Raw genomic sequence first — 23,684 nt, forward strand, 5'->3', positions numbered from 1 at the left:
TATGGATTCAAGTCAGGCTTTGATGGTGGGGGGTTTGATTTCAATAGCTGGAGATAAGAGAAGGTCAGGTCAATGCAGACTGATGGAACAGACTATGGACCACTTTGGCTGGAGAACCAACTTTTTATAAGAAAATAATTAGAGACTGAGCTGGAAAGGAAGTTTGGCGTCAGACTGAAGACAGGGAAAAGGCAATTAAAGAACATATTAATTAAAGTTAGGCAGCCATGTCAGCAGGTGCCAGTGACAGGTATTATGCATGTTTTCATTAAATACAGATGGGAGTCAGAAAGTCTCTGCTGGTTGTCAGTATCAATAAAAGCTGCCCTTGACCAAAAAATTAAAAATTAAAAACTTAAATGCTAAAAAATATCATTGTAGAAGAGGATCATTCTACTTAGGGGATTCAAGCACACAGTTGTTTCCACAGAGGCGATCTTGACTATTCGACATATGTGTATTGCTTTTGCTTTCAAAACTGATGCAGAAGGGGAGCAGAACTGACTGCAAATGGGCATGAGAAATCTCTTCGAGATGATGGAAATGTTCTTAAACTGGATTGTGGTGATGGTTGCATAACTTTATAAATTTACTAAACAGCACTGAATCATATATAAAATAAAATAAAATTTTAAAGCAAAAAAAAAAAAAAGAAGAAGAAGAAAAGAAAAACCCATGTGAGACAGAGAAAAGGTCACCTGTATATATTGGACATGTCCTTCACCATTAGTCTCCACAGGTACTTGTACAGATAGGAAAGCGAGGTAAAAGCCCATTCTAACAACTCTGTGTCCTGAGTCTCCAGGATTGAAGTGATAGTCAGGAAAAAATCCTGAAAATGGGGATAGAAGTCCGTCTGCAGATCTCGTGCCAACTGTACAACTAAACTGGATGAAAAAAATAAGGAGAGGTAACTGATTCTGATACATGTAGATCAAAAACCAAATACTACAAATCTGTTTCACAAATGATAACCTATCACCTATGATGAAAGGATTAATTAAAGCTACTAAACCAAGTCTCAAGAAAGGTATAAAATTTTTCACGTTTTAAGAGTTGAGCAAAGAAATCAGGCTAGAGCTTGTACCTTCCATCACAAGTTATAGTCAATCATTCCTATAGTGTCAGAGAAAAATCAGGTTCTTGTAAAAGTATAAAAAGCAAAAAAGTATACCTCTAAGATTCTGCTTTACAGTAATGTACTAATATTTTCATCTAACAAAAAAAGGTGAATTCTTGTTTCTAAATCACAAACACCAGATCTAAAGCATATGTAGCTATAAAACAACTTTTATTAAAATTCAGATAAATGTTGTTGCCTTTCTTTCAACATGCTACTTACTCCAAAAGGGGTTGATAGGCATAACTGTTCTTGACTTGCAGGTGAGTCTTCAAACTCTGAACTATCTCATTTTGATGATAGACTAGCTGATTGAAAGACTGGCATTTGTTAATAACTTCTTTGTAAAATTTCCCTGGGTGGGGGAAAAAAAAAAAAAAGAATAAGTTCTGCTTTTCCATCACACCAATATTTAGCTGTTTTGACCATATATCGTACAAATGATGGGTGAATAAAATAGAAACAAAATAGAAAATACCAAAGTGCTCCGTAAGGTTCAGTTCTCTCCACTTCAGTAGACCCTCAAAAAAGTAGGTTTCAACTTCCTGCCAAGATTAAAGCAGTCCATTAATCAGACAACTCAAAGAAAAACTATAATCAAAGTAAATAAGAATAATGATATATTAATACCTTAAGACAGTGATGATAGTCAAGAGTTGAAAAACTCCTCTTAGTTTTTTTTTAAACAGGGCATTAACTAACATACCTAAAAAAGCAATCAGGTGTAAAATATGGGCAGAAGATTTAAAACTATGTAATAGTCACACTAAAAAAAATTTTTTTTCTGTTTTTCACAATTTTAGGCCAAGAAAAATGTTGACTCTTACAGTTCTTTCATTCTGCTTTTGGAAATATGAATTGCTACAACCTTATAGAGAAGTAATCTGGCATTTCTATTAAAATTAAAAACACGTATGTCCTTTGATCCAGCAATTCCCTTTTTGGAGATATTTCTTATAAAATTTGTAAATATACAAGTATAAAGACATTCATTCAGCTTTACTGTAGTGGCGGGGGGGAAACATAAAAAAGCCTAAATATCCAACAAAAGGAAAATGGTTGGTATACATATTATGGTCTGTATATAATAAGGTATATTATGTGGCTATTAAAAAGAATTATATCTATTATTAAATTAGAAGGATGTTGATAGTATACTTTCAAAGTGAGAAAAGCAAGTTTCATAGTGAAGTATATGGTAGGAACCAATTTTTCTTTAAAAAAAAAAAAAAGACCTCTATAAGTGTTTGCACACATTTATACGAGAGAAAAGTTCTTACTTAGATGACTACCAAATCATCACAACTGGTTACCCTGACTCCAGAGCAACTGGTTGTTCTTTCCTCCACATTAAAGCCAGAGAGATCTAAAATTTACAACTAATCATGTCACACATTCCCCTGCCTTATAATCCTAGAATGACTTCCCATAGCTTCAGGATAAATCCAAATTTAGCTTGACATATGAAGCTCTTCATGGTCCTTGATTATCTCTTCAGATTTATCTCTCACCAGCTACCCCCTTCTCCCATCTGCAGTCACCATCAACATAAACAAACATCCCACATGCAATTATAACCATACTGAAATGCTTTGGAGTTTCTTGAATGTGACATGCTCTCTTTAGCCTCTGTTCCTTTATAAAGGCTTCTTCCTCAGCCTGAAACAGCCTTTCCTGTTCTCTTTGCCACGCTAAAACCTATACAAACAAGATTCAATTCAGGTATCACCTTGTCTACTTCACTTTTTTTGACACCTCACCTTACACCCTCAGAATCTAGGTTAGGATCCCTTCACGGTGAGTTCCCAAAGCATTATGTGCCTACCTAGATAACATCATTAACACACTGAATTCACATACTGGAGACAAGGCATTCAAAGAGATAGTGAGCGGAGTCTGACTAGAGTCAAATGAAAAATAGTAAAAACTGACATTGAATCCCTAATTTAAAGGCACGTTATACAGGACCTTAAAATGCTGGCAGAGAAATAATGACTTGATGCAGCAAAAACAAGATTTTTGAGTAGAGGTGTGACTGAGTTACAGCATGGTTAGAACTGGAAAAAATTATGTGGTTTAGCTCCCCCATGTTTTTTAATAAAGGAGGAAACTGAGCCCCAGGAAAGTGACTTGCTCAAAACCTCTTTAAAATTGTAGTTTCAGGAATATGGACCTGTAGCAGTGCTCGGAATGCGCATGGGAAGGGAGTGGCTGGAATCAGAAGCCACCTGAGAATCAAGTAAATTTTCTAACACCACATCACCCAACAGAACTTTCAGAAATGATGGAAAATGTTCCATATCTGCACTTGGTCAGTATGGTAGCAACTAGCCACATATGGCTACTGAGCATTAGAATTTTTAATTTACTTTACTTTAAATCTAATTTGTTATGTGTGGCTACTGTTTGAGACAGCACAGGTCTAATGCATTTCATGTTCATAAAAGAATGGCTTGAGAAACAATTCACTTCAAAGAGAATCTAAAAAACCAACTATGAATACTTGAAGATCAGCTCATTTAACATTCTCTTACCTCATCATAGCTTGCAGTTCTATCAATCCGGTGAATAATATCGATATTCACATTTCCCAATCGTTCAGCAAACGTAAGAAACTGCGGGGGAGAAGTATATTTACAATACATCCACATTTCATACTTATCATATCTTGAATATCTGTTTGAGTGCTGTATAACAATCATATGTGGACAATTTCCTTGTGGAAGTACAAAGTTTATAGGTTCAATGTGCCTCCTTACGTTCTATCATTAGAAATAATGTTATGCTTCGCTTTCAATTTCAGAGTTGTATTTTCAATCAATCATAAAATGTATAACTGAGTTTTACAACTAGAAGTAGACATCGCTGATAAATCACAAAAGATAACTTTAAAAACAAACTGAAAGACAAATGCACTGCACTACTGTACGAAGATAATGAAATATTTCTATGGATATATTTGCAAAATGTCATTTCAAATAAAATTTCCAGGCTAGACTGGTGGATTGACCTAGGTAAAAGCTAGCAACGTGGCCTCACCAGATCTACTGCTAGGTTTCATACCCTGCTGCAAGTACAGGATCTGGCTAAAGTCGTCGCAACAACAGTGTTTTTAAACATATACAGACCTACGGCTGTAGAGTAACAAAGAAACCCTCAAGGAGCAAACCGGGAAAGTGGTGTAGTAGCCAGTAGCTGGAAATCACTCACCTCCTCCCACCGGCCCGTCCCCCATTCGGTCTTCAAGGATAAAAGAGCAGGAAAGAATTCCTAAGCAGTTAGTTTGTGACACTGAATTTAACTCTGGCCTGAAGAGAAGTCTCAGCCAGGCCAGACGCCACAAAACATGGGCGAAATCTGCAGTTGAAGCTTCCTTCCCCATCCCATATTTACTACAGCCGGAGAGAGAGAGAGGCTCTTTTGCTAGAGCCTCCGGACCAATGACTTCCGCTCGGCCCAGAGCTCTGTAGCCCCGGGAGTCCCGCTCAGAACTAGTCCCACGGCCAAGTTTCTTCACTCACCCGGTAAGTGTTCTCGATCTTGTGGGAAACTGGCTTTGGCTTCATGGCTGCAGAGGGGCGGCGGCCCGCGAGGATCTCGGGAAGGGTTGAAGGGATGCTACTGACTGTAGACAAGGGAAACTGGCTCCCACACTTGCACTCCCACGCTTGCACTCCCACGTACTCAGACTCTTTCTCACGTGCGGCTTGAGTCCCTGGGCGCCGCCATGTTGGAGACGGGGAGCAGGCTGGGCGGGTCACGTGGGCGGAAGAAGCGGACGGAGCAGGCGCGCCCGCCCCCTGCAGCCGGCTGGAGACTGGGAGGCTCTGGCTGAGTGGGTGTGTGCGTGCGGAGTGTTTTGAGCTCTCTTCAGTAAAGGTTTATACGAAAAATGTGTATTTTTATCATAAAAGAAAACATGCCTGTCATCATTAACAGCCAGCAACTACTACCTCTCACTATGTATACTGCACCAGGCAAAGCTCTTTACATTCATAATTTCACAGTAAAGCGCATTGTGAACGTTGCATGACTACCGATGAGGTACATATTTCTAAGTCCCTTTGGCATACGGAGAAAGCAAGGATGTGCAGCCGGTAAGTGGCAGTCTGGCAGAGGTCACTGAGTTCCAATGTCTGATATTCTTAACCACTATTTTTCCATTTAAAATTGGAAAGGACTTTTAAAGAAAACTCATGGTTTCATGCACAACCAGTTAACGTTTTGGTATTTTCCTACTATTCTTATGTCCTGTTGTTAAACGTAATTATACGAACAGGTGTGTGTGTGTGTGTGTGTATATGTTTTTTCACTTACTCAACAAATATTTCTTGACAGTCTGCTATGGGCCATGCTCTGTTCTGTGAGCTGAGAGACTAATAATATTAATAATAATTTTGTTTGGAAATGTTTAGTCTGAGGTGCTTACATCTTAGATAGCCAAGAAGAGATATTCAGTAGACGAATTGAATATATTCCTGCCTAGAGCTCAGTGTAGAGGTCAGGGCCGGAGGTGTGACTTAAATACACTTTACAGAAAGTGTGAAGTTATTTAAAGCCGTGGAACTGGATGAGATGTTTTAGGGAGAGAGTGATGAAAAGGAGGACGAAGAAGAGAAGAGGACCCAAGTTGAATGTTGGAATGCTCCAACATTTAGCAGTGACCAGAAAGGTGACTGGGAAAGAGAGCCAGTGAGGTAGAAACAGATTAGTCCTGGCCTGGAAGCAGAGCCAGTGGCCAACTATAGTGAAAACTGAGGAGAGAGAAGTAGCTGCTGAACCTGACAAGGTGATGGTCACTGATGACCTTGACAAGTATGGTCTGGTGTAGAGGAAAGGAAGCGAAATACGTATGGATTGAGGAGGGAATCAGGTGAAGAAGTAAAGTAGATAAAACACTTTCATATTGTTATTGGCATTACAACATCAATGTTTTTATGTTGTCACAGGGTTGCTGTATATATTTTTAATGGATTCATAACATTTATGGATTTTATTTTTTAATAATAAAATATAGAAATGCCCAATGTTTGACTGGCTTCCAGTAAGCTAATTGGCTTTTTTTTTTTTTTTCTTTCTTTAGGTGGTTCTTCACCTTGTTGGGTCACAGAGCCTTCAAGGAGTCTAAGAAAGCTGTAAACGTTCTCTTCAGAAAAATACTAATAAGCTCATTCACACTAAAATGTATAGATGATTTCAAAGAGAAGTCTGCAGTTACCTGAGGGTAAGAGCCCCTACTCTAAGCAATGTTCCCAACCTATTGCTAAAATTACCCCCAGATAATTGTGTCCTTTTACTTCTCTGTTATTTATTTTTGGTAATGGAGTTAATGGGACAATAAGGAGTAGAGAGAAACATGAAAATCAAAAAACTGACACAAGTTATATATTGCATTGTTACTCATTATATGATCCTTATAATATTGACAGCTCTGGTTGAACAATTTATCAATACAACATGGTGGTTAAGAGCATAGATGCTAGAACCAGATTGCCTGGGTTTGAATCCTACCTCTGCCATTTATTACTGGTGTAGTCTTGGGGAAGTTACTTACCCTCTCTGAGCCTCAGTTCCTTTTATGTGAAATGGAGCTAATGAAAGCACCTACCTTATAGGGTGTTGTTGTGCAGAGTAAAGAAGCTAATGAATGAAAGGTGCCAGGTACCATAACTGCACAACCTTTGACAAGTTACCTAACCTTTCTGAGACCCAACTTCCTGATCTATTAAAAGGAAGTGATAATAATACCAGTTTTTCAAGGAATTGTATTGGCACACAGAGAATGGTATAAATGTTTACTGAATGGATAAGTGGTCTACTGTCGGGCTACCTGACAAGTTCCTTAAGGGTAGAAACCATGTACTTTTTCAACTTTGTATCGCCAGTGTATCCCGTGAACTTAAGAGTTTAATGAATGTTTGTTGAATTAACAAAGCGTGCAGTACTTTGTTTAACCCTGACAAACTCAAGACTAATGTAACTCCTGCACTGGATGCGGGTTGTGCCACAGGATTTTTAAGGTTTCTCCCAAAGCTGTTTCTGAGGTTCTGTGGAATATCCAAAGCAGCCATGAAAAACACCACTGTTTACTTATGAATCTTCTTGCCCCCCAGCTTTTGCCCTCCATGCCAAGGCCTTAAATACCCCTTGCAATCCTCTGTTTCTTTTTACCACAATGGTTCTGCCTGCCCCATCCATTCCAGCTAGTTCACTTAGACACATAATTCTATCGTTCCTTCCTTCTTAAGCTTGATTGGGAAGTTTTGCTTTTTAATCTTTGTTTCCTTAGTGCACACTCTAAAGCCCAAGGGACTACAAGAACACATGAGAAGTTTGCCTAGCCTAGACATGGAAGGCTTCTAGCTGGAGGTGACATCGAAGCTGAGATCTGGAAGATGGATAGAAGAAAACCAGGCAAGGGAGGAGCATGGACATAAATGGTGTTATCTAGGTAGAGGGAACAAGGGAGGGAGCAGTATATGCAAGGGTTCAAAATAGTCAAATAGAAATTTGGTTATTTTTAGCTCTTAATCCAAAGCCATATCCTCTCAAGTTAGCACTGGGCATTGGTATCATCCTTAGTATCTTTGGGCTAATAAAAAGTACAACAAAGAACAGGGTGAAACTCAGAGGTAGGGAGAGCCTCAGTTTCCTTAACTGTGAAGTGGGGACAACAGTAATCCAAGGCTCTTGAAAGATTAGTAGGATGTTGTACGTGATGTCAGGAAGGGGGCAGGTCTGCATGGTGGGGCTCAAAAGATGCAATATATCAAACGGGAAATGATTCTGACTCAGAACAAGGGACCAAGGAAGTGAGATCTCAAACCAATAGAGGGGAGTGAAGGGAAAAGAAGAAAGCGTGGCCAAGGAAGATATTTTAGTAACTCTTAATTACGGTAGTTAAGAGAAGCTGACCCAAAGATCGTTCCCTTCTTGTGAGAACCATGTTCACTGTTGTGTATAAATCGGGAGGCAGCAATAGCATGGAGTTTGGATTCAGAAGAACGTTTGGATCCCAATTCTAGGATTTTCCATGTATTAGCTGATAATTGGACCAGTGACTTAATCTCTGAGCCTCAGTTTCCTCACCTTTAAATAATAACCAAGTCTGCCTTTTTACTTGCTGGTTAGTAAGGAGATCCTTTGACATAAAGCAGGTCAAAGTCTCTTGTAACTTATACATGCCTATATGAACAGTCTTTCTCATTTTTATTGTTTCTTTTTCAACCGTGTGATCACTTTTTAGCACTGAGACCATTGAGCTGCTATTCTCCTTTCCTGGTTTATGCCTCAGGCATCAGAGACTTTAGACCAGAAATTGCAAAGTGGTAGGCCTCACCAGCCCAGTGTAGCACACAGATACATTTTGCTTCCCAAAAATGTTCTTGAAATATTTTAATTTGTAAAAAATCTGGAGATTTCAAGTGAAAATCCAGATTTCTAGCTTCTCTTGAAAAATTTTAAAAATCCACAACACTGGGCCCACATTTGGAAGAGCAGCAATCACTCCCTGTAGTCCAAGCCCTGACCCCCTCGCTGGTTTATGTCTGAGGCACCCACCTGGCCCCCTTAGGCATTTCATTTTGCAGCATCTGCTCAAGAAGAAGGCTGCTGTTGTCTTCGGTTTTAAATATGTCTCTTCCAGAGAGCAGATCACTGACGCTGCTGCCATTTTTATTATTTACTACAGTGAGTGACTCAGCATTTTACAGGGGAGTTGGTGCAGTTTTTCTGTCGGTGTTAAAATATTTGGAACACCCTTCCCCACCTCCTGAAACACACATACAGACATGCACACACGCTATTGCCTTCTATGTTCAGCTTGTTTTCCTTCCCCACTTTCACTCACCATTGGCATTTCTGTTGTGAACTTTAAATTCCTTATTTTCTTTTAAGAGATGTCAGAGGATAACCTAGATTAACCTGCTTTTTGAACAATTTAAACACCTACATATTTTTACATACCCACTTTCATGATTTCTACTCTTTATTTTTATCCTTAACTTGACATCTTCTGTAGGAAGGATAAGGGTCTCACAGTTTGGATTTATCTCCCCTTCTCCATTTTCCCACCCTCCCCTTGGTTATATCTTTGCATCCGAATTAGCTTTTGTCCTATTACATCTTAGTTGCTTCTTTGAAGGAGAGGAGAGCTTGGACTCTGCTGCCAGGTCTCCCAGGCTCACACCCTTGTCACTGCTATGCGAACCTCAGTTTACTCACCCCCAAATTAGGGGTAATACTGGTGCCCCTCATGGAGCTGTTCCGAAGAGTCACTAACCTAATACTTTGGTTATCAAAGTGTGGTCCCCAAGCAGCAGCATCTGCACCGTATGGGAACTTGTTAGACGTGTGAATTCTCAGGCTTCACCCCAAGCCTGTTGAATCAGAAACTCGGGGGATGGGGCCCAGTAATCTGTACTTTCACAGGCCTTCCAGGTGATTCTGCTGCAGCCCCAAGTTTGGGAATCACTGACCTCCTGTATGTTAAAGCACTTAGAACATTGTCTGGCACACCCCATGTGCTATAGAATGTGTTTACTATTATTACTGTTTAGTCTTTCATAAGTATTTGCTATTATCACTATTTTGTTCTCCTATCCACATCTGCAAGGTAGGTTGTATTATCCTCACTTTAAAGATGAGGGATCTGAAGTTCGGAGAACTTCTAAGTGGTGGAAGGACTTGAATTCAGGTCTTCTCATTTCAGTTTGCCTTTTTGCAAACCCCACAGCTTAAGAGTGTGAACTAAAAGGGACAGGTTTAGAGAAATAAATGCTTGGATGTTAGGGTAGACATTTGTTGATTTCTTGACGTCTTTGTTCTCTCTTCCTCTGGAAGCAGCATCCTTATTTTCCTTCGAGGAATCACTCTTCCCTCATTCTTAGTGTCTGAAGTTCAGACTAGACACCTAGGAGGGCCTGTGTCCTAAGCTGTATTTCTTTGGCCAACTAACTGGTTCAGAGGTAAGCATGTGTCCCAAGCTGGGCCAGGGACCCTATCTGGAAGTTTTGTGAGAGCTATTGGGAAAGATGTGCTTCTTTTTCTTGGATTTTTGCAAGATGATAGGAGCCTGAAGCTGTTGGTGGCCATTGTGTCACTTCATGGAGAGGTCTGCCTGAGAATGAACTCTGTGCAAAGTAGATGAGAGACAGGGAGGGAGAGAGATTGATTGAGATGAGCTTATGTGAGCCAGTGGATCCATCCACCCAGTCCTTGGACTTTTCAGTCACCTTAGTTCACTAATTCCACTTTTGTATGCTTAAGCCAATTTTAATTGGGTTCTGTCACTTTCATCCAAAACAATACTTATACAGCTGACTTAAAATTTTTGTGTTGGGGCTTTCCTAGTGGCGCAGTGGTTAAGAATCTGCCTGCCAGTGCAGGGGATATGGGTTTGAGCTCTGGTCCAGGAAGATCCACATGCCACGGAGCAACTGGGCCCGTGCACCACAACTACTGAGCCTGCGCTCTAGAGCCCGTGAGCCACAACTACTGAAGCCCGTGTGCCACAACTACTGAAGCCTGCATGCCTAGAGCCCATGCTCTGCAACAAGAGAAGCTACCTCAATGAGAAGTCCGCGCACTGCAACAAAGAATAGACCCCGCTCGCCACAACTAGAGAAAGCCCGCGCACAGCAATGAAGACCCCACACAGCCAAAAATAAATAAAATTAAAAATAAATAAATTTATAAAAAAGTAAAATAAAATTTTTGTGTTGCTGATAAACAAGACTGGAAACTTAAGCCTTCCTCTCGACATAAACATTTATATGGTGAATAAGAGTTAAAAGAATCAAAGACAAAATCTTGATAATAGGAGTCAATGTGATGGATTGGAAAGAATATCAGACCAGGAGTTATAAAACCTGGGTTCTAATCCTAGGAGGTTCACTCAGCTGTGTGACTTTGTAAAATTAACCCTGCACCAAAAGAAGTAATGTACACATATATGCTTTGAATATTGTATTATGTGAAGTCAAGTAGTTATGAGTTGCTCCCAAAACTTCATATGTATATACAGTGGTATGTTTTCAGTATCAGCTGGGGAGGCCGAGAAGGGGACGCTTCTCAGTTTCTTATATATCACTCTTTGATCTGGGTGATAGAATACCTTTAAAGATACACTTAAAAATACATCTTAAGGGCTTCCCTCATGGTGCAGTGGTTAAGAATCCACCTGCCAATGCATGGGACACGGGTTCGGGCCCTGGTCTGGAAAGATCCCACATGCCACGGAGCAACTAAGCCCATGCACCAGAACTACTGAGCCTGCGCTCTAGAGCCTGTGTGCCACAACTGCTGAGCCCGTGTGCCATAGCTACTGAAGTCCATGCGCCTACGGCTTGTGCTCCGCAACAAGAGAAGCCACCGCAATGAGAAGCCCGCGCACTGCAACTAAGAGTAGCCCCCGCTCGCCACAACTAGAGAAAGCACACACGCGGCAATGAAGACCCGACGCAGCCAAAAATAAAAATAAAACAAAATAAATAAATTTATTAAAAAAAATACATCTTAAGAGAATGGAAAAAAGCTACAGACTGGGAAAGATGCTTGCAAGACACATATCTGATAAAAGATGTGTATCCAAAACATGCAAAGAACTCTTAAAATTCAACAATAAAAGGAACTCAATTTAAAAATGGGCAAAAGATCTGAACAGACACCTCACCAAAGAGGATATACAGATGGCAAATGAGCATATGAAAGATGCTCAACATTGTATGTCGTTAGAGAGTTGCAAATTGAAAAACATTAAGATACCACTACATACATGTTAGAATGACTAAGCTCTAAAATACTGACAACACTAAATGCTGGAGAGGATGTGGAACAACAGGAAAACTCATTCATTGCTGGTGGGAATGCAAAATGATACAGCTACTTTGGAAGACAGTTACCTGTTTATCATAAAGCGAAACATTGGCTTATCATATGAGCCACTTGTCACTCTCCTAGGTATTTATCTAAATGGATTGAAAACTTATGTCCACACGAAAACTTGCACATGGATGTTTATAACAGCTTTACTCATAATTGCCAAAACTTGGAAGCAACCAGGATGTCCTTCAATTGGTGAATGGATAAACTATGGTATATCCATACAATAGAATATTATTCATTGATAAAATGAAATGAATCTGAAAAAGAATGGATGTATGTATATGTATAACTGAACCACTTTGCTGTACACCTGAAACTAACACAATGTTGTAAATCAACTATACCCCAATATAAAATAAAAATTAAATTTAAAAAAATGAAATGAGCTATCAAGTTTCAGAAAAACATAGAAGAAGCTTAAATGCATATCACTAAGTGAAAGAAGCCCATCTGAAAAAGCTACATACTGTAGACTCCAACTTTATGACATTTTGGAAAAGGCAAAACTGTAGAGACAACAAAAAGATCAGTGGTTGCCAGGGGCTGGGAGGAGGGGACAAATAGGTGAAGCACAGGGGGTTTTTAGGGCAGTGAAACTATTCTGTGTGATAGTTTGTGTAATGGTGGATACAGGATTTTATGCATTTGTCAGTACTTATAAAACAGTACAACACAAAGAGTAAACCCTAATTTAAACACAGACTTCAGTTAGTAATAATGTATCAACATTGGTCCATCCACTGTAACAAGTATACCACAGTAATGCAAGATATTAATAATGGGGGAAATTGTATGGGAAGGGGAAGGGGGTATACAGGAATTCACTACACTTTCTGTTCAATTCTTCTGTAAACTTAAAACTGCTCCAAAAATAAAGCCTATTAATTTTTAAAAATTACATCTCCTCCTAACTCCTTCTCCTTTTAAACCAAAAAGTTCTTTGGAGAACATCATGGCTACTTGAGATGAGATCTAGAAAGACAACACCCTGCTTTTGAATCCTGGGAGCTCCAAGAGGAAGTAGGACCAGAATCTCATTAACACTAGAAGCCAAGAAAATTGGGATCTGTGTGATTCAGAGTGAATCAGAAAGAGAAGTGAGTGACTCAGAACACCAGCTAGGAAAAAAAAAGATTTATTTACATACTCAATGAATCTTTATTGAGTGCCTACTGTGTGTCAGGCACTGATCTAAAGGCTTAAGAGACAACAGTAAACAAATGAATTCCCTGCCTTCATGGGGCTCATATTCCAGTGTGGAGAAACAAAAAATAAATATGTAAGTCTCTAGTAGACCATCAGATGGCAATAAGTGCTATGGAGATAAATATAGCAGGTAGATAGAGAGTGTGACAGAAACTTTTAATTATTCCACAGAATTCATTCCCCTTTTCATTTTTTAGAAAAAGAACCCCTATCTCAACCACTTATACAGGTCAACATCAAAAAAATAACCCAATCAAAAACTTGGCAGAAGAACTGAAAAGACATTTTTCCAAAGAGGAAATGCAGATGGCCAACAGGCACATGAAAAGATGCTCAACATCAGGGAAACACAAATCAAGACCTCAATGAGGTATCACCCAACTCCTGTCAGAATAGTGATCAACAAAAAGAACACAAATAACACGTTTGTGAGGATATGGAGAAAAGGGAACCCTCGTATACTGTTGGTGGGTATGTAAATTGGTGCAGTCACTATGGAAAACAATATGGAGGTTTCTCAAAAAACTAAAAATAGAACTACCATATGACCCAGCAATCCCACTCCTGGGTATATAACCAATAAAAACCAAAAGCACTAATTCGAAAAGATACATGCACCCCAGTGTTCATAGCAGCATTATTTACAGTTGCTAAAATATGGAAGCAACCTAAGTATCCATCAACAGACTACTGGATAAAGAAGATGTGATATATATACGTGTGTATATGTATATATACATACACGCACATATGTAGTGTAGTAGTATTCCACTGTGTGTGTGTGTGTACACACACACACACACACACACACACAGTGGAATACTACTCAGCCATAAAAAAGAATGAAATTTTGCCATTTGCAACAATATGGATGGACTTGGAGGGCATTATGCTAAGTGAAATAAGTCAGACACAGAAAGACAAATAATGTATCATATCACTTAATAAAAAACACAACAAACTAGCAAATATAACAAAAAAGAAGCAGAATCACAAATATAGAGAACAGACTAGTGGTTACCAGTGAGGAGAGGCAGGGAGAGGTAATATAGGAGGGGGAGTGGTAGGTACAAACAATTGGGTGTAATATAGGTTACAAGGATGTATTATACAACACAGGGAATATAGCCAATATTTTGTAATAACTGTAAATGGAGTGTAACCTTTAAAAATTGTGTAAAAATTTTTTTAAAAAAGAACCCCTATCTCAACTTTTAGCTGGTAACATGACCATGCATTAGAGACTACGTTTCCCCCCCACCCTCCATTTTGCACCTGGATATAGTGTTGTGACGAAGTTCAGGCCAAGGGGATATGAGTGGAAATGTTTTGTGTAACTTTCAGTCATGTCATTAGCTGAAGGATAAAGCCACTTGCCTTGTACCCTTTCTTTCTCCTTCCAACTGGCTAAGAGATGGCATTGACTGGAGCATCCCTGGAAGCCAAGTGTGGAAGATGGCAGAGCCCCCAGCTTTGGACTGCTCAATTCTTGACAGTTACACAAGAGGGAAATAAACGTCTATCTAATATAAGCCACTTTGGGTTTGGATTTCTTTATTATTGCAGCTTAGCTGGTACTTAATTCAGGGAGCACCAGAGCAAAGTGAGAAGGGTTTGCTATGTTACATAAGGTAATCAGGGAAGCAGAAACGTGAAGGGAGGGAGGGAGGGACCTCTGGAGATGAAGATAATTCCAGGCAGAAGAACAGCAAGTGCAAAGGCCCTGAGGCAGGATTGAGCTTCAGTCTGGTCCAGGAATAGCCAGGAGCCCAGCATGTCAGGAACACAGCAAGTAGGAGGGGAAGTCAGAGGGTTGGGGAGCAGATCACATAGGGCTTAATAGACCATACTAGGAAATTGCTGAAACAGCCTCTTAGAAAGAGCTGCTGTGGTCCCAAGGCAAGGACAGTGGAAGAAGGTCCATGGAAGAGGACATCACCAGATACCTTGTGGGACCAGAGAAAGGAAGATTGCTATCCTCTTCTTGGTCACCTGTAAGATGATTTTTGCTTATATTCGTGGGAAATTCTAGAGACAAAGACATTGTGATTTCAACATATACTCTTGGATGTATCCTCTTAAGCAAATACTGTATTTGTAATCAAATACTGTCTGGGCAGATGTGTTTTCCAGAATTTCAGTGGGGATTTAACCTAAGTTATGAGTAATCCTCCACCAAGAATGACCACATCCCAATGCCCAGGAACATCTCTGTCACAAGAGCTATGCAGTCACAACGTTATAAACGTTCCCCATTTTACAGACTAGGGAAACCCAGAGAAATCAAATGACCCACTTGAGATGGCACAGTAAATTAACAGCAGAATTGGGAACTAGAATCCAGGTGTCCTGACCGCCAATTTAATACCCTTTCCATTACAATTAACTTTACTTCAGGCTAGGTATAAAAGGTGATGGTGAATATTAAGTCACAAAACAATCCCTAAGGACATTTGCACTGGGTTTGGTTGGGGTATCCATTATTTGTCAGCAGCAGATTTTTTCCCCTAATGATTCTTTGCGTAAAGCAGTGTGGGATGAATAACTGCCTTGATTGCACACAGTCAGATAGTCTAGATGGAGGTAATTAGTGTTAATAAGGCCTTTTATTGTAAAGGACTTCGAGGTTTTTAAAGAATTTAGCACCCATCAACTCCTCTGATCCTTATGGCATCCCTGCAAGGTAAGCAGGGTAGATATAATTTCCGTCACATTATAGATGAAATAAAGTAATCCCAGAGGCAAGAAGTGACTCCGCTGAGGTCACGCATCTTTGATTGATGGTGCCAGACTTTCTTACTCCAGGTTCAAAAGACTTGTTGCCACATGTGTCTGCCCAGATGATTAATAGCTAACACTTTATAGCTCTTACTATGTAGCAGATACTGTTCTAAGTGCTTTGCATATTATGACTCATTTACTCTTTCTACAAGGTAAGTTCTGTTATTATCCCCATTTACTGATGGGAAAACTGAGACTGAGTTATCCAAAGTCACATAGTTTCATAAAGCAGTCAGAGCTGGAACCCAAATATACATAGACTGTATCCAGAACCTGTGCTTTTGGCCACTGCACTATGCTACCTCTCCAGTTAGGACTTGCAAGCAATTTTATGATTCATGGGCACACATCAAGAGTCTTTGAGATCAAGTTCAGATGCCTCATAGTTCTAATGACTATCCTAAGACCTTCCTTAATGTGTATGCCACTTGATATTATCTACTTATATGATAGAGAGATGTGATCAAGATTTGATTTTTAGACATTCATCTGGGTGAGGTGGAAGAAAATTGTGCATAACAATAGTTACTTTGGCATGAATGTTGAAAAGTTTCTACAGGTAACAGTGAACAGCCTCCTGTTCTACAGAAGAATCAATGCTGAGAAGTCACTGCTTCACTCTCTTTTTCTTTAATTCATTAGTAATATGGAGGAGTATAGAAGACATGCATAGTTTCCGTATATTCTTTTGGTAGCACTACTTTATTTTCTTTCAGGGAATCCCCTCTTTATTTATTCTCAGTGCATGTGGTTTAATACCAACCCATCTCCTATCTCCAGGGTTGGATACATGATCTAGACCCAGGCCCAGTGTATCTCCCTGAAAAAACAAAGTGATTGGTTTGGGGATAGGTCTGTGATCCTAGTCAGTCCAGTGAATGTTGTCCCTAGGACTTTTACTTGAACTGTTGGGAAACAGAAACCCTCTTTCTACTTAATGACTAAATACGATAGAGCGTAAACTGGAGGCTACTGGTGGCTGTCTTGACCTGTGAGGGAATATTTGCATTAGAATGAAGCTAAGACAGATAAAAATAGAATGAAGAGATAGAATCAGGTTCCTAATGACAAATTTGGAGCATCTAAATCTAGCTGTGTCTACCCTTGGACTTTTCAATAATATGAACCAATAAATTCCCTTGTGTGTTTAAGCAAATCTGAGTCAGATTTCTGTTGCTTGCAACCTAGATTAATTTTCCTGATTGATTAATTAATTGTTCTGATTAATACAGATATAATTCATATGCCAGACTTTCTGCTTTGCCTGAAAGTGAACTGTATCAGTTATCGCCACAATAAAGCTGCATAAAAAACAACCACAGTGACATGCAACAAGTCTATGGCTGGGTGGTTCTGATGTTCTGGGGTTGTTTTGGTTGATCTTGGCTGGGCTTGCTGGCATCTGTGGTTTGCTGACCAAGTGGTTGGGGGCTGGCTAATCTAGCATGGTCTTGGCTTGGATTACTTCGCTGCATAGCTCTGCTTTGTGTGGTCTCTCATCCTCCAGCAAGCTAGCCTGAGCTTTTCTCACAGACAGGTAGAGGCCTGGGACAGCCTGGAAGAGAGCAAGACCTAGGCTCAGGACTGTCACAGACCACTTTGACCTTATTCTATTTGGCGAAGCAAGTTACAAGAATAACCCATATTCAGTGAGTGGGGAAATGGTCTCCATCTCTTGATGGGAAGAGCTGCAAGTTCTCATTGCAAAGGGCATAGCTATAAGGAAGAGTGGAGAATTAGAACCATTTTTGTAATCAGTCCACCACACTCCTCCTTGTTACATTTATAAAACAGTGGTGGTAAAGAGATAAAATAAGCAAATGGATACTGGAAATTACCAGTTGCTTACCAAAGGTAGCACGTTCCTTCAGTGCAGGATATGATGCTTACCTGTCCTTATTTCACCCATTTGACATGTGTGATTTTTCTTTAAGTTGGAAAGAGTTATAGAAACTCTGTTCCAAAAAGAGACTTTGAAGGTCATCTGGCCCAACTGCCACATTTTTTCAGAAGAAGAGACCAGACCCCAAAGTTAGGGAACTTTCCCAGGGCCATGCAGAGGTGGATCTGGACCCTTACCTGGTGACAGCAGGCTTTCCATCACGCCAAGGCAGTGCATGCTTGAACTTTGGAGTCAGTCAGCCTGGGTTATAGTCCAGGCCTTATCACTTATGAGCTATGAGACTTTGGACAAATTATTTAACCCCTCTCTGGATGATGACAGTAGCACTTATCACATAGGGTTGTTGTGAGGGTTCAATGAGAGAAGGTAAATAAAGCACATAGTAAGTGTTCAATAAATTTTGCCTGTCATTGTTTCTTAAAACACAGCATTTTTCTATTTGGCTTATTCCTGTCTACGTTTAGTCTGGGTTTAGGAGTTCAGGGGAACTGAACTTATCACAACTCCTAATATTTAGATATCAGGGAGTAAATTAATCTTTTAAAATTATACTAGATTACAATTCCACATTTTCTTATAAAAAGAGATGCTTGTAGCCTAGTTCATCTGCTTATTTACTAACAATCATTTCCTGAGGGTGTACTCAGAGTCAGGCATTGTATTCGTTTGCTATGGCTGCAACGTATTACCACAAACGTAGTGCCTTAAAGCAGTATGGTAAAGCAATTCAGTCCTGTGTTCTTTCTGGAGGCTCTAGGGACAATCTGTTTCCTTGCCTTTTCCAGTTTCTTGAGGCTCCCAGCATTCCTTGGCTCGTGGCCCGCACCACTCCACCCTCTGCTTCTATCATCACATCTCCTTCTGTCCCTCTGCTTCCATTGTCCCATTGCCTTCTCTGAACCTCCTGCCTCCCCTTCAGACCTCTCCATGTGGCTTGTGCTTCCATACAGCATGGTAGCCTGGAGTAGACAGAGTTCTTACATGGCGGCTCCGAGCTCCTAGATGAGTGTCCTCAGCAAGCAAGACAGAATCTTCATGGCCATTTATGAACTAACCTTAGAAGTCACATAGCTTCATTTCGCCATGCTCCTTTGGTTGAAGCAGTCAGAAGCTTACCTAGACTCAAGGGAAGGGATCACATGCTTTGGTGGAAAGAATTTCAAAGAATTTGTGGTTACATTCTTAAAAATGGACTGGACTTCCCAAACATGAATTTTTTTCGGTAGCCACCGCGTTTCACCTGCCTTGGACTGTGGAGGCCTCTGAAGTTGGCAATGGTTTCCTGCACACTTCTGAGTCAGACGGCAGCAGATCTCTGGCTCAGAGGCAATGAAGCTGAAATCTAGTGGGGATCCCCCTGAATTTTGCTTCTCAGGTCTTTCTACCAGTTCCATGAGCACCTAATTTCCTGTATTAAATACCCTTCTACTTGAAATACCTAGAGTGATATCTGTTTTCCCTATAGGAATCTGACTGATACACCCTTCAAAGTCTGCTCTCTTAACTGCTGTCTCTCACATTATTAACCTTCACCACTTCTCTCATGCTCCTGGCCTGCTCCCCCACAGCCCACCCACATGTCCACACACCCAGCATGCCCCTAGGAAGACGACTCTGTTTCATATTGCTCAGAAAAAAGAATACGTTGGGTATGACCTCCCTCAGCTATCCTCTCTACCCAACTGGAGCTATAGCTACTGTTTTTGTTTCCTTCTGCTCCATCTTAAAAGAATTCTTCTGTACTTCTGGAAAAAAAAGAAGATAAGACTTTTTATGTGGTACATGACACCTTTTATTTACCTTTTCAACCTAATTTTCTGCCACTTCCTCATATGTTCCTGTACTAATTACAGTAAACTAACTGCCTTGATAAATAAAAAAGGTGGAAATGTTGCTGTAACAAAAAAACCAAAAATCTATAGTGGCTCAAACACAATCAAAGTTTATTTCTTGCTCAAAGAACAGTGCTGGACAGGTGAATAATCAATGGGGCAAGCCCTCCTCTTTTTAGGGACCCAGACTGATGGAGACCCAACCGTTTTCAACATGTGCTTTCCAAGGTCACCTTTCCAGACATCCAGGAGGGGAAAAGCATATGGGGGATATACATAGAGGGTTTTTATGGGTCAGGCCTAGAAATGTCTTTTCTGCTCCCATTCCATTAGCTAGAATTCAGTCACATGGCTGCATCTAACTACAAAGGAGGTTGGGAAATGTAGTCTAGCTATGTGCCCAGGAGGAAGGAAAAAAATGGGTTTTGGTGAACATCAGTCTGTGCCATTGTGCCTTAAACCTTGGAAAACTTAATTATTCAACAGTTTAGCTTTGCCACTTCTAAATTAAGGATAATAATAGCATCTCCTTAGGGCTGTTATAAAGATTAAATGTACTGTACTATAAACCAACCTTAGAACATGGCCTGGCACATAATCAGCATCCATCCATAACCGTCAAAGTTAGCTGTTGTTGTTATTATCATTACATCATCATCATCCTTAGAGACTCAGCTTAAGTATTACTTCCTATGTAAAGCCTCGGTTCTCCCTTTCCCCTCCTGCCCATTTCTCTCCCAGAGTTATATTGTATTATAACTGTTGTATGATTGGTCCCTCCTCTACATGCTACTTGAGGGCAAGGAGTGGGTTTAATTATTTTTGTATCTCAAGTACCTAGCATAGTCCCTGGGATATGATAGATGTTCACTAAATATTTATTGAAGGAGGAAAAAGGGAAGTTATGGAGGAAAGAAGGGGACTTCCCTGGTGGTCCAGTGGTTAAGACTCCACGCTTCCAATGCAGGGGGCATGGGTTCGATCCCTGGTCAGGGAAGTTCTGCATGTCATTAAAAAAAAAAAAAAAGTCTATGGCGGAAAGAAGGAAGGGAAGAAAGGAGGGAGGGAGGGAGGAAGGAAAACCATGTAAGGGTCAACATCTTGTCATGGGTAGATTCATGAAAGGGCCGCCTGGTAAACTGCATAGTGGCTTCAGTCATCGCCATACCCCAGCTCCCAGAGGGTCTGAGCTCCTCCCAGCTCAGGGGCCAAGGCTGTTTGCATGCCCTTCACACCCTTCATTGGCTGCCCTTGTGCACCGCCTCACATCCTCTCAGCCTAGCTTTACTCCAGCCATTGCTGCATGAGCCTACGGTCCCTCACCTCAGGTGCCCGCATCTCATTCTGCCCTGGGGCTGCTCTCACTCCACTTCTTTGGACACCTGCAGAAATGTGTTTTGACTTTCACACATGCAAACACGAGAGTGCAAGGAGTTGGCATCTCATGGGGCAACTGAACCAGTGAAGGACAGGAGTTAGTGGATAAATGTTCCTTTTTTCCAGCTCTTGGGTAGATGATTCTGGTAGGGTGACCAACCCATCCTAGTTTTCCTGGGACTTTCCTGGTTTTACGCCGAGAGTCCCACATTGCAGGACCCTAAATTCTGAAAGGCGTTCTACAAGACTTCTCATGAGGTTCCAGTGGGGGTCAAGTCCCAGCTGCCCAGAGCTTAATAACACACCAGGATTGCCTTTCCCTACCTACTTCCACGCGAGGCCCTGTCTCAGGCTCTGCTTTCTGTTTGTCTTTGAATTGGGAAGCTCTGAGCTTCCCTGTGCAGTGATGAGTGTTTCCAGCTCTAGAAAACTAAAAAATGCAGAGGCAGAGGAAATGAGTCAGGGCCCCAAATAGCCAAATTATCACTTTCCTGATGTTGCTACAAAATTAATTTGGAAGATGGTATCTTCATTTCCTGATAATACCTTTAAATGGTATCATTTAAAGGTATTATCAGGAAATATATCCACAGTACCAACTAGACAAGATTTCAGGACCAAGAAGATTTGCCTTTAACTTTCAAGAAAGATCTTCATAAAAACTGAAGAACTTGAAGCCATGACATGACAGCCAGTGGTGTGCAAGAGCGCCTTGTACCTGCTTGTGAGAGCTGATTGCTAAATATTCAGGAATTTTGCAAGCCAAACAACCATTGGTAGCTTGAAACCAGCCTTGGGAAGAGTACTGACACCATAGAAATTGGAAAACGCTGAAATTGGGGCTCCCTCTACCGCTGGAGCTGGTTTACCAGCCCATCACTACATCCAGCTTTGATCACTGGTAGCTTCTTATCCAGGACTGTGGCTAAATTAAGTATGTGTGTCTTAAAAAGAATTTTTTTTTTCTCCCCTGCTTTTTGGATTGTGGACACAACAATCAGTCATTAAAACCTGTCTTGGGGCTTCCCTGGTGGCGCAGTGGTTGAGAGTCTGCCTGCCAATGCAGGGGACACGGGTTCGAGCCCTGGTCTGGGAAGATCCCACATGCCACGGAGCAGCTGGGCCCGTGAGCCGCAATTGCTGAGCCTGCGCATCTGGAGCCTGTGCTCCGCAACAAGAGAGGCCGCGATAGTGAGAGGCCCGCGCACCGCGATGAAGAGTGGCCCCCACTTGCCACAACTAGAGAAAGCCCTCACACAGAAATGAAGACCTAACACAGCCATAAATAAATAAATAAATAAATTAAAAAAAAAAAACCTGTCTTTCTCTCTTCCTCCACAGAGATTTTCTTTACAGATTCTATGAATCTGAAAGATGCAAATTCCTGTAGAGATCTTTGGCAGGATTACACACCCCCAAGCCCTCCAGGTCCTGCCAGGGGCTGGGCCCTGCCCAGAAGCTCTCAGAACCACATCAAGGTGTCACGCTGCTGTTTCAAGGGAGTTTATCCTCATGAATTGCCTCTCTGGGGACTTCGGGCAATTCTGGAAGGATTTTGGAAGCCTGGTTGGAATCCTTGCTGTGTCACTTGGTAGCTCTGTCACTGGGCAAGTTACCTAACCTCACTGAGCTTCCTTATATGTAGACTGAATAATACCTACTTGAGTTTAACTTCTGGGTTTAACCAGAAGCTAAGGAAATTTAAGCGTTAAGGCACCTCACTTGTATGAGCCCCTCATGGGAGGGGGCCTTAGGCAGGTTTCATTTCTAATCTTATAATCTAAACGTCACCCCTCACCCCCACCACAAAGTATATAATCTTCAGAGACTCAGACAACTTGGATCAGCTCTGCTTGCGGGAATGAATCATATAACACGTGCAAAACGCTTAGCCCAGGGTCTGGCCCATTGTAAGAGCTTCATAAATAGTCCCTGTTGTAATGCAGGTAATTTCCCTCCCTCACCACAGGTCCCACATCATTTTCCTCCACTCCCTAAGTGTCAGCACTTGTCCATGTTCTCTTCATAGTTTGCTTCTCCTCCACCTACACTGGCTTCTTGCCAATCACTTGCCACTTGGCCAGATTTATTCCAAGAGGTGCAGCATGCAGAGCCTCACTGCCTTGATTTTAATGATGGGAAAACAGTGTTCAGCAATTATGTTCTTCATCTCCTTGTGATGTGACAGCAAGGAGAGACTGTAAATAAATTGCCCGAAGCTCCTTGGTGTGACGGGGAATCAAAGTCATATTAACACTTAACAAAACACCCAACAGGACAGGAAAACAGGGCAGTTGAGGCAACGCTGTGATGCTTTGCCAGTTGTTAAAATAAAAGGCCAATTGTCCGTCATCCATGATGTAGAGATACTTCCCTTAAGAGCATATGTATCTCAGAATTATCAAAAGGCTCTAAGTCACCCTAATAATGGGTTTTTACCACAGGCAGAGGGAATGTAAGCCAGATTTAGTGCACTTGGCACTGCAGTTGTAACAAGAATTTCAGAGCCATTCGTCTTTACTCAGGCTGAGTTAAGGGAGTGAATGGCATGCCTGGGAGCCTGACGTGCACTCCTTTCCTG

At 41.0% G+C, this 23,684-nt stretch overlaps 1 protein-coding gene across 3 annotated transcripts in view; it reads right to left on the reverse strand.

Moving 5' to 3' along the window:
- UTP20 (UTP20 small subunit processome component) overlaps positions 1–4,869 on the reverse strand; it is a 95,345-nt gene extending 90,476 nt beyond the window's left edge. For all 3 annotated transcript variants that reach the window (XM_057555887.1, XM_007165813.3, XM_057555886.1), the window contains exons 1-5: positions 4,642–4,869; positions 3,655–3,735; positions 1,599–1,665; positions 1,343–1,475; positions 699–887 (exon numbers count right to left, since the gene is read on the reverse strand). In XM_057555887.1, the coding sequence (XP_057411870.1) occupies positions 699–887; positions 1,343–1,475; positions 1,599–1,665; positions 3,655–3,735; positions 4,642–4,686 (515 nt within the window). In that variant the 5' untranslated portion in view covers positions 4,687–4,869. The remainder of the gene's footprint in view (positions 1–698; positions 888–1,342; positions 1,476–1,598; positions 1,666–3,654; positions 3,736–4,641) is intronic.
- Between the last annotated feature and the right edge of the window lie 18,815 nt (positions 4,870–23,684).

Source organism: Balaenoptera acutorostrata, chromosome 11 (genome assembly GCF_949987535.1).
Source record: "Balaenoptera acutorostrata chromosome 11, mBalAcu1.1, whole genome shotgun sequence".
Taxonomy (NCBI): Eukaryota; Metazoa; Chordata; class Mammalia; order Artiodactyla; family Balaenopteridae; genus Balaenoptera; species Balaenoptera acutorostrata.